The following is an 11,954-nucleotide window of genomic DNA, read 5'->3' as shown; positions in this document are numbered from 1 at the left end:
CGAGCAGGGCAAGGCAGGACTCTGACAGACTTGGCCGATGCTACGGTGCTGGGTGGGCGCGGCGTGTGTGCGAGCGCGCGTGCGTGTCCGCCCGTCAAATATCAAACGAGGCGGATGTGGAGTTGTCAAGCTGACGGGCTTGCACGATCCTGACAGGTTGATCTGGATTCTCCTTATCTGTCGGTATAGTACGGCACAGCACAGCGCACAGATGTTAAGTATACTATAGGAGGTAGGCAGGCTGGTGGGTACCTAATGAGGCATATGTATACGACAGCGTCCAAGGTTCTATACCTTGTCTATACCGTGTCTAGCTATATACATGCGTGCGCACGTACAATTTCGTTCCAGCATGTAGATCAGGTCCAGCGGGGATCAGGCATGTAGGCGAGTATGCATACCTACATCTTGCCTGCCTAGATACCTACCTACACTTAACATAGGTGTAGGTGTGCACCTCGTAAGACGTAGGACGTAAGTAGGTAGCGAGGTAGGTAGGCAGCTAAGGCATGGGAGGATCGCGAAGAGAGAGGCGAGAGCGAGCAGTACGGACCCGGCTAATGTATTGTTCTTTATGCACCCGTCCGTGGCTGCATCCTACCGTCAGATTAGATACGGATACATGGCTATGTGCGTAGCAGGGCAGTAAACTAGGCGGATCCAGCGGGATGGGATAGGAATGGGGTGGGGACCGGGGGGGGGAGGACGAGGCTAGGGAGTTGTGGTGACGCGGAAGAAGAGAGGAAGAAGCAACCCCCATCCATCCACCAAGATAAGTAGGGTTGCGTAGGTGGTGGTGACCCGTCGGGGGGCCGGACAGGCGCCAGAAAGGGATGGGCAAGGCGGGCGGATGCACAGAAGCGGGCAGCCAACACGGAACTAACCGCGCCGCGCAAAGTACCTGGGCGTCGACAGCGACGGCGACAGCGACGGCGACGTACGTAGGTACGGCTAGCAGGGCACGAGCGATAGCACGGCAGCTCGAGCAGGAGGCAGATAGAGCACGTAAGGGAAGCACGTACACGCATAACACGGACAGCCGCGGCGCGGTCTTGACTGGTCAGATGTGCCTACATGCCTCGAGAGGAGGTATGTAGGGAGCGTGCCCAAGCTAGCAAGCGGCCGTGGTGGTGGTGGATGGGTGGTGGTGAGGGATGGTGGTGGTGGTGGTGTGTAAGCTGGTGGTGTGTAGCGGTCGAGGGCCGCATGTCGGGTCCGTCCCCACCGCGCGGCCAGCCAGCAGCGGCTCGACCGGGCTGGCTCTATGTATAGGCCATGCAGGCACTCTCTGCATGCGCACGTTTCCCGGAGCTGGGCCAGGCTTGATGCCGATGCATTGACGAGACGACGGTAGCGATATTATGAAGAAGAGGAATGGGGAGAGAACCCATCGATAGGTCTCGCAGGCCGGCCGAGGGGGGGGGGGGGGTCCCGATCGGTAGCGGGCATCTTGGAGGTAGGTCAGGTACCTCTGGACAGGTACCCGTTGTCAGGTAAGGTACTTTACTCAAGTACCCAACATAGGTACCTAGGTACCCTAGAGGTGCCTAGATAGGTACCTCCTATACCTGCCTAAGACACCCAGACAACGCACATCCACGGGCACAGGCAAGTCGCAGGCGCAGGTACCTACGCAGGTACGGAGGTACGCGGCTCGCGTGTACCCATAAGAGCCTGGGGTCGGACCCAGTCCAGTCGGGTTAGCCCGCATGTACACAGCGTACCTAAGCTAACCAGACAGAACCCAATTCCAACACGTTTCCCCCCCCTCCCTCCCCCTGGCGACGACAACATGGGTGGAGGGTCCCAACCGACGCGAAAAGCGGAGCGAGCAGAGCGAAGAGGAACCCAACCCGACCTTGCCCTACGAAGTAAGACTCTGTCTCTGCCTCTGCCCGCCGGCGTGGGAGCGCAACGCAATCCTGCCAAGGGGAGGTCACGAGCGGCGACCCAGGTCGACGTTATGCGCTAACGCCTCCGCGTGGTGCGGGAGGGAGGAGGGAAGACGTACACGTAAATGTACAGTACATGGCGCGGGCCAGACAGGCACCAGCATCTGACCTTGCAACCCTCACGACCATCGCCGTCGTGTCATCATCGCAGGTCGTCGGCGGGAACCTAAAAAGGGGTGGGGGCATCCCGGGTTTATGCGTAGGGACGTCGAGGAGGTGTATACCTACCTACACCACAGTGGCACGTAGGTAACCTGCCTCTCGTTGGGGACATGCCTCCACCGAACAGAGGCATTGCATGCCGCCCACCTGTATCGCACGAGTGCGGCGGTGGGTGTATGCGTGCACGCACGCCGGCATTGCAGCGAAGGCATTGGGGCAGGCAGATTTCCAGGAGGGGGAGGGCCGAGATGAGACACGATAAGGGCGCGCTCTCTGCGATCTGGGGGCCAGATAGAGACACACACACACACACACACACACACAAGCACACGTACGAGGTACGTATGCACATACTCATACAGAGATAACATCCATGCACGAATCCGGCTCGGGTTGCGACGGGTCACGAGGGGAGGGATGCGAAGGTCAGTTGGGGCGCGAGGCGGCGGCGAATCTCGTGGGTAAATAACCTACTCGTACGTGCGGTGCGGTACGTTGGAGACGATCAGCGTCGCTGCGGGCAGGGGAATTCTGCCAGGCGCGTGGTGGTGCCGAAGTAATGGCGCTGCCGAGATAGCCCGGCTGAAAAAGGGTGTTTTTTGTTTCTCTCGCTGCGGCGGGATGGGAAAAGCAAATTGGCCTTCTTCATGCGTTCATGCGCGGGCGCCTGGGCGAGATCGAGTTGCAGATCCGCCAGGAGGGGGGAGGATCTCGCGCTGGCACCAGAGCCCGCGCGCGCCCTCTTCGGTCCACCAAGCCCGCTCAGACTGATCGCGCGCCGGTCCAGCGTTGGCTCGATGCGCTTCTCGGGGGGCCGCGTCTAGAAATAAATACGTGGCCCACGGCGAGCGCTCCTGTGGTTCTGGCTTCGGGACACGGCGATCGCTCTGTCGCCTGTGAATAGGTGGGTAGAGGTACGCAGAGAGGGAGGCTCGTATAGTACATAGTACTACTACCGCCCCCCTTCCCCCCTCCCATCTGTCTGGATCTCTGGGCGGACGAGGGTCTCGATGCGGAGTCTTTTTTGTTTTTGTTTTTTCTTTTTTTTTTGGCTCGCCGCCAGGGCCAGAGGGGGGGGGTGGGATGGGATGGGATGGGCGGACGGGCTAGCACAAATCTCTATACGTACATCCTTATACTACCTACCTCCTCCAGGTATGTACGCAGGCGCCTAATATGTGTGTATATGTGTATATATGTGTGTGCGAGGTGTAGATACCTAGATGTAGACATAGACGAGGAGATATTATGCCATCTACACACACATGGCACCTGCGAACTCAGATACACAGCAGCACGATGCGACGCTGCGCGACGTAACGCGACACAACGCAACGCAACGCAACGCAACGCAACGCAACGCAACACAACGATAACTCGGGTCGAGGGCGGGAGGCGGTGGGCGAGCGGTATGAGGAGGGCCCTAGCCATCCCCACCCCAACCTGTCAAGGAACCTTCCCCAGTAAGATGTGCACCATTATCGACAGGGTCGTTCGGATATGTACGCGACACCTGGAGGTGAGGCTGACCCTTCTGGGCGTTGCGCCCCCCTGCTCTCGTACGTGCATACGCACATACATACATACATACATACATACCTACCATAATACCATGATACGTGCCCACCCGCCGTCTTGGGGTAGCGTGTGGGCTCCTCGGCTTCCGCGAAAGTCTCGGCGCCGCGCCCCGCACGCACGATGGATCCAACTTCGACCGAGATGGCGGTCGCAAACTCGCACATCACGTTACGAGATGCCAATCATCCTCAATTAAGGAGGAAAAGGTGGGGGAGGGCGAGGGGGAGGGGAGGTGCTGCGAACGCCGAGAAGAACGAAGAGAGACACAGAGAGCGACGCCTAGGAGGGGAAGAGAGAGATAGACGAAGTATCAGAAGACGGTTCACGGCTTCGTACAAAAAGCATCCGATCCAGAGCGACGTCTACGACGGTGAAGCTCGGTGATGGTACAGGAGAATCGAGGCGACAGCGGGAGTGGAGACGGCGGGTACGCGAGGAGGTCTATGTGGGCACGGAGCTTGAAACGACCCGAAACATGCAGGAGAAGGAGAGAACAGGCGCCCATCACATCTCAAACGAGAAAATGCTACGATATCCGTAAAAAAATCACCTGCCAGTGCGACAAAGCGACTTCATCTTGACGCGTATCGGGGTCGTGAAGCCAAAGTTTCGGTCAGCACTCGTAAGATACCGTTCGGAGAGGGGTTGCCTGATGGTTACGTCGAAGGGGGGCCGGCTGCGCGGATCAGGGGAACCCGGATGCTGGCGGGAAGTCGTTGGCAGGCGTCGGAGGAGATGGAGAGAGAGAGAGAGTGTGTGTGTGTGTGGATGTGTGGGAGTGGGAGTGGGAGTGGGATACGTCTGTCCATCAACGTTGATAAGCGAAGCCATCATTTCCCCAGCAAGTCATCGTCCTGTTCAAGGGCTGAGCGCCAAGAAAAGGAGAGGAAAACAAAAAAGGACAGCTCGTCTTGTCACGGCAAGCCCGTGGAGAAAAATATGAGAGTAGGCATGAAGTCGCCAGATGGCAAATAAAACACAGCGGAATGGAACCAAACTAGAGCGAGCTGTGATAACCGAAAAGGAAGAAGAAAAAGAGAGGTGACAGCGAGAGAGAATGGTAGGTTGTGCACACCACCCAACGTATAAACAGGTCTCAGGCGGTGAATTGGCTCTGTGGGGAAGAGAGTAGAACACTACTACCCAAGCCGAGTTAGGCTGGCAAGTCTAGCTGACGATGTCTTCATGCGACCGTCGATAGGCGATGGATGAGAATCCACAAACGTCAGATTTTAACCTCCCCGATGCGCCACGCGGCGCTACATATATGCGCATAGCACGCAGCAATTCGACAAGCGTCGCCGCGACCGAATCTGGGCATGAAAATGGGCTGCATCGTCCCTGGGCGGGCGCGCGCGCGCATGCAGCGGCCGAACCGGATAGCGGGTTGGACTGCAACGGTCCACCCAGCCGGTCGGGTGCAGGGGGAAGAGACCAAGCAGAAGAGAGACAGAATGGGAATAACAATTAAATATATATATATACATATATATAAATGTAGGTAAATACAAATATATATAAATTTACAAAAAAAAAAAAGGGTGGACAGGGCAAGGCTTGTTGGACAGAAGCATTCTAGAAGGAAAAGCCGTCTCGCACGCAGGCAGGGGAAATTAACGGCGCGATCCATGCCTCCAAGCCCGCTGCGGTTAGACGGGTTGCTCGGCCAATCGCATAGCTGCGCTGCATCCGAAGAAGGGAAGAATGGGTGAGGTCACACCACGCGGGCTGCATTGACAGACCTACCCGCCGTGCCATCTCCCACCTACGTAGCATGCAACCCGTCTCGTGCTACGCCGGTGCGTCCACGGCAGATGATCAGGAGGTGGATTGGGTTGGTTACGCGACGTTGCCGGTTCGGTTCAGGTGTGCGCATGTACATATACGCGGACGAACAGACGATGCGCCAATTTCCCATGGGCTGTCTACGACACCTGCCTACCTACGCATAGCGACGAAATCTCAGATGCAGACGCGAGAGGGGGACGAAAAGGGGAGAGGGAGGAGACGGGGCCGGAGGGAGGGTGGAGAAGAAGAAGAAGAAGAAGAAGAAGAAGAAGCTCTCATGCCGAAAATACCTAATGCAAGCGCTTAACATAGCAGTATAGTCGCATCGACCCGCTAACCCCTTCTTCCCGCCACGGACGAGAAGGGGATTCCATTAGTCGTATCATCACAGATCGGGAGGGGATGATGGGTTTCGAGGCGAGCGAGCCAACTTCACCCAGCAGGTACGCACATTAGCAGAGAGAGAGGGGAGGAGAAGGGAATCCAGAAACCCCAAAACACCTAAAAGATTAAAAACAAATAAAAATAAAAACCTCGAGATGGACCTGTTAGACATTAGACATACCCAAGACGGGCAATACGACCGGGTCACAGACAGAAGCATAATCGACGCCGTGCGCGTACCGGAGGGGGGCAAGGCACGTAGGTACGTAACGCGGGCAGATAGACAGGCAGATAACAATGGCCTCTCTCGCGGCCAGGGGGAGCGTGGGGCACCTGGGGCCCGAGCTGAGCCAGCAGGCGTTCTAATTTTAGCCTCAAGATTAAGGTGAGCCCGGCCAGCTCTGGGTCTGGGTGGGCGGGTTTTCCTGCCATGGGTGAGAGAAGAGGACCTCTCTTCTCCTCTTTACCTACCTTGCCTAGCTCCAGCCACGTTTAATCGTACGTATACACGCACACACGCACACACACACACACGCACACACGCACACACACACACACACACGCACACGCACGCCCCTGCGTACCTGAGGCAGCGGGTGCACGTACCCCTACCCCGTAGGCCCCCAGGCGCCGCACCCGGGGCGGGCAGCACCCTCTCGCGATACCGAGGCTCGAGAGGGAAGCGGTGCAGTGTGTCTGCCTGGACGGGTAGGCGACGGTGGGATGGACGTCCGGAGGTAAGGTACCTTAAAGAGTAGGTAGGTAGGCAGGCAGGCTGGTTGGCAGCCACAACGGCAGGTGTGTGTGGGATGGGGTTGTGCGGGAGGTGTGCGGGTGTGTATGCACGTAGCGGGTAGGTCACTCGAGGTCAGGTCAGTCGGTTCAGGTCAGGCCGGCAGCGGATATGCACGTAGGTCGGCACTATTTTGCATGTTCTGCGTAAGGCAGGTAGGAGGTATGTGTATAGGAGGTATGTAGGTATGCACGTATGCACGTATGTATATGTGTATGTATGTAATTGTCGGTAGGTCTAGGTTGGTACCTAGGTAGGTAGATAGGCGGGTAAATAGGTACCCAAGGTAAGCAGGTAGGCGGGTTAGGTACCTACCTGCCCAGGTAGGCAATGCTCGATACATGCATACCTAGGCAGCTAAACCACCTGATGCCTCCTCGTCCTCCTCCGCGCCTACCTAAACCCGACCTGCCTACATGCCCACCACCTGCCTCCCCCAGATCGTTCGCAATTTCCGATCTTGCAGCTCTCTTTTCTAGAACACCTTCTTCTCCTTCTTCCCTCCTTGGCTCGTCTTCCATCTTCTCTCCTTCAACCTCTTCCGTGCCCAAGCGCCGCCCACTTCTCCCCCCCCCTCCCCCCTCCTGTCCGAACGTCAACATCGTCCCCCCCTCAGACCCTCCCGGACGGTGGCTCAGCCGTCTCAAAAAACCCCCCCGGTCACGCCCTAGAAGCAATTTCCATTCTTCTAGAAGCCGAGATCACGGTCAAATTGCATAATTGGTCTTTTAATTGCTTGGAACCGTCGAAACGCGTTTCGTTCATGCGTGAGCTCCATCGCCGAACTGCTCCTTTTTCTTTCAGCTCTGCGTCCGCTGTCGTGGCCTAGCTCGACCAGCCTCGGCCGGTCCCACCCTCTATTGGTGCTCCCGTCTCCGTCGCATTGAATCGCGCAATATTACGATGCCCTGGAGCCGGGATCCAGAGAATTGGGACCACTCGTCCCTCTCCCTTCCCCCCCTCCGTATCCGGCTCATTCGCTGGCAGACTATGTATATGCTAGTTGAGATTAACGATACGATGACGACTTCCAGTTAGTCGGTCGATGGGCAGGCCGGGGCGTGGCAGGCAAGGCGAGCGGACGAACAGGCAGACCGACAGACGGGCGCCGCAGCATCGCAGCATCGCAGCATCGCATGGCCCCATTCCAGTCCACGAGCTGTCCAGGAGTGGTCCCTGTCCGGCCATCCCGCCAAGCGTCCTCTCTCTCTATCCTCGCGTGCGCGCCCGCGGTTTCTCTACCTATCTCCTCTAGCTCCATCCCCAGCTCGCTCCCGCTTGGTGATCCAGGCATCCCAGCATCATCGCCATGTCTCCCGAAACGTGAGTCTGCTCATCCCCCCCCCCGGGTCACACACGCCTGGTGGCGGCTTTTTTTTTTTCCTTTTCGTGTACCTACATGCGCGCGTGCATCTGTTACCCGCTCTCCCGCCTCGTGCTATTATGTAACCCCCCTTACATGTACCAGTAACACTTGAGACTGTCGCTTACACAGAAACCAGGTTCTGGTACCCTCGACTGTTGCGGCCACCCAGCCGTGAGCCGTACCGCCGTTGGATCTTTCGTCTCCTAGGCACTCCGTGAAGTGGGTTAAGTGTCATATTCCCCTTGTTTTTTTTCTGGCTCGGCAATCTGTCCAGCGTGTTCTGTGGCTGCTGGCAACCTTACCGATTCCGCTCGCCCTATGGCGTGTCCGGGATCACAGCTCTTTAATTCCCTGTTATAGCCCACCCCGGCTCGGATATATCCCCCTCCAAGCGGGCGAGGGCGATAGAGTGACCAACTGCCCTAGCAGCCGAGCGTGGGCGCGCCACCCGTACAGTCCACCCAGTTGACCGGCATTCTGACTTGCCATTGCCTTGGCTTCTCTTGGGTGAAAAGGTTGAGCAGGGGGGCCGGTCTGTCATGAGTCTGGGTGTGGCCCACCTCGATTATTCGCTTGTCATGCTCTCTCTCTCTCTGTGTGTGTGTAGACACTGCCCAACGGCCTGGTAGGGCCCGTTTCAGCATTGTATTTCTCCATTCGGGTCGTCCTGTTTGGTATCCTTCTATGCCGGGTTCCAGACGGTTCCTCGCTGTCTGTCTTCTCTCCTGAGATGGCATTGGCTTTCCACAATCTCGTTTGGGGCATGGCTCGTTCGGGTCCCCCCAAGTCAGCCGTGTACCTCTCACCTTGCCAGCTCTCCTCCCCCCCCCCCAGTATGCTCGTCGCCCGCGGTGGGCTATCGCTGCCCCAGTTGCATCATAACCACCAGCCGGGGTATCGTCTATATCCGGCAAGCTGACCATGGCATAAGAGCAGTCAAATTACGCTGCCGTCATCGCCGGGCGAGGTAACCGAATCTCCACACCCGCTCAGGAACGATATTTGTCTCGCACATGGCAAATCAGGCCAAGTGCTTTAACCTGTGGATGAAAAGAGAAGTAGTCCAGGTTGTCGAGGTACTTGCCGTCTAGCTAGGTACTTGCGGGTCATCCCAAGCCTGTCCCTGCCTGGACAGAATCGAGAGAGAAGATCAGACGATATAATGCATCCCTTGCCCGCTCATTCTTCATTTTCTATTTTGACGTTTTGTCACCATATAATAGACCAGCCGAGGAAACCAAGAAAAGGGAACCGGACCCCCAGATTCGACAGGCTTATGTGGCAATGAGTTGTTAAAGACTGCACGGATAGCCCCAAACTTGATTTTTAATCCCATTAGCTTACGGGAATTTTGTCGGCCTACGACACGATCTTACCTGGACACCACCGCCGCCGCTGCTACCACCGCCACCACCACCATCAGCACAACCACCACCACCACCACTACTACTACTACTACTACTACTACTACTACTGCCACCAGCACTCCACCACACGCTCCCGCAACGTCCCGCGCCTAAAAAGCTCACCGACGACTTCCCGCTCCGCCAGCACATGTACTCGGTTGCTGGGCAAGTAAGTGCTCGGCCGACTAATTACTCGAGGGCAATCAGACAGGACGGGTATCATCGATTCCACGCGCGAGAACCGCATCCCCATCCCAAAGCCGCCGGCGCAGCAGCAGCCCCGAGGGGCTCCAGTCCATCAAATTCTTTCCCTACAGACTCCGGCGACCGTCCAGAGCGGTTCGCTCTGGCGGAACCCATGTATCGACGGCACACTGGCGGGCAACTATCGAGTGGGACCGGACTACAATGTCGATTACTCCCCCCAAGAATCGCATCCGGGCGAGCAGAACCAGACTCAACACGCATACGACACACATCACCACCGAGGAAATCCAATGCAGCACGCCGGACACGGGAGTTTACATGAACAGACGCAGTCGCAGTCCCATCACGCCATGTCGCAGCATCATCCCGCCCATCACCACCAGATTCTGATGGACCCCGGACACCTAAGCGCCCACCCCGCCCGGCACCTCCATCAGCCTTCCCACTATGGCCCGGCCGCGTCTCCTCACGCCGTCGTCGGTCCGCCGCTGTATCCGGCGATGACTCCTACCCAGCCTCACAGCGCCGGGACGAAGCGTAGCCGGCCGGACGACCTCGACCTGTCCGTTCCTGGGATGCCCGAACTCGAGCAAGGCGAACTCGACAATATGCAGCACCCGTCCATGAGCGCCGCGTACGCGCAAGCTGCGGGAGCGGCTCCGACTCATCACCACCACCGGTTACCGGACCAAGGGCCCCCTTCGAAGATGATGAGGCGTGACGGCGACGGTAGTATGGGGGCCGCTGGGGGTGGCGCTCCAAGCGTGGTGGGCCAAGCGGGCATGCCGCCCCCAGCACCGAGACCAAGGGGGCCGAAATTGAAATTCACACCGGAGGACGACGCACTGCTGATCGACCTGAAGGAGAACAAAAGCTTGACGTGGAAGCAGATCGCCGATTTCTTCCCTGGTCGTTCGTCGGGCACTCTACAAGTCCGCTACTGTACGAAGCTCAAGGCGAAGACGACCCAGTGGACGGACGAGACAGTAAGTTGCCCACGCCTAATCCTCGCAGCACGAAGGGCTCCCGCCGAGGAAGACGCTAACAGGGGACTCGCAGGACCAAAAGCTCAGAACGGCGCTCCAAGACTACGAGAACGAGAAATGGCGTTTTGTGTCCAATAAAGTTGGTCCCGGTTTCACCCCTCAAGCGTGCCGAGAGCGGGCCGCGCAACTACTCGGAGGAGAGGTCGGGGAGGTCGGAGAGGAAAACTTATAGCAATCAGCGTCCCCGCCAGGAGTGTCAGCTCCTGGGTCTGGGGACACCATATATCCACAACAGCTTCAGAAGTGAGGAGCTAATAACGAGGAACGAGCTACCGTCGCCGGCCTCGTAAAGCGGAGAGGGCAGCGAGGCGGATACGGCGCGAGCACCGGGAGCCACGAGCTAGGAATTGGCTTGTGGACAGCATCGATCTTCGATCAAGATAACGAGTGGAAGGGGGAATGTCGATTTCTCCCTCACGATTATCGCCCTCCCGGAAATGCCTATGACAAGCGACGAACCGAGCATATTATATATTATCACACCCATTTGGCTACCGTCATGACTAGTCCACTTCTACCACCAGTCGAATACGCTGTACAACAATAGTAATGGGCCAGGGTTTACGTTTTCCCGCTCTTCGGTTTCCGGGGCGGGTAATTTACTTAATACTAGAGATACCACAAAACCACGACGGTCATGTTCCTTTTCTCGTAATTTTTACTTCGTTTACGACAAAATTTAGAGGTCGGAGGGGACGGGATGAGGAGAGGAGTGCGGGCGGTGGTGGGGATGGGGGAGGGGGGAGGGGGGGGGGGGAGCAATGCTTCAAGACTTCTTCGATTCCCAATATTGCACACAGATCAATACATACACATACGCGTTCAAAGACGAGAAGCGCGTTTTTGCCACTCTATTCGTCCGTCTCTTTTCTCGGCCTCCGCTACACCTACGATGGGACTAGCAGTATGCTCTTTTTATCAGATAGGGAGGGTACGGACGATAGGGAGAGGGGGGAGGGCCTTTGAAGATTGACCGCAACTTCGCGGTAGGGCTCAGGCTCGGGTAGATTGGGAACGGAGATCTAGAGGAGATAAAAAACAGGCTTGGTTTCGAGATGGAATGATTCACCAGAGATACCCCCCGGTCCGCCCCCCCTCCCTCCCCCCCCGGACGAGGCACGCAGAGGCGCAGACGAGGTGCGTTAGACCCGTACCATTCGACCGACAACCCTAGCCACGCTAGGTAATACTTTTTTTTTCTTTCCCTTTCTAGTCTCGTTGACGGAAGGAAGCAGGGTCAGGAGGGTGGCAGGGCGAATTCATGATTCGAAG

At 57.3% G+C, this 11,954-nt stretch overlaps 1 protein-coding gene across 1 annotated transcript; it reads left to right on the top strand.

Annotated features, from left to right (window-relative positions):
* Positions 1-7,966: 7,966 nt before the first annotated feature.
* Positions 7,967-11,043, top strand: GGS23DRAFT_609481 (uncharacterized protein; the record flags this gene model as incomplete). Its single annotated transcript, XM_051520273.1, has 3 exons — positions 7,967-7,980; positions 9,641-10,622; positions 10,696-11,043. 3 exons carry the CDS (start codon positions 7,967-7,969, stop codon positions 10,852-10,854), a joined length of 1,155 nt encoding a protein of 384 aa, XP_051371762.1. The 3' UTR covers positions 10,855-11,043.
* Positions 11,044-11,954: the final 911 nt, after the last annotated feature.

Source organism: Durotheca rogersii (genome assembly GCF_024521655.1).
Source record: "Durotheca rogersii strain YMJ 92031201 chromosome Unknown GGS23scaffold_10, whole genome shotgun sequence".
Taxonomy (NCBI): Eukaryota; Fungi; Ascomycota; class Sordariomycetes; order Xylariales; family Xylariaceae; genus Durotheca; species Durotheca rogersii.
The sequence above is the reverse complement of the archived record's forward strand: the minus strand, read 5'-3'. Positions and strand labels throughout refer to the sequence as shown.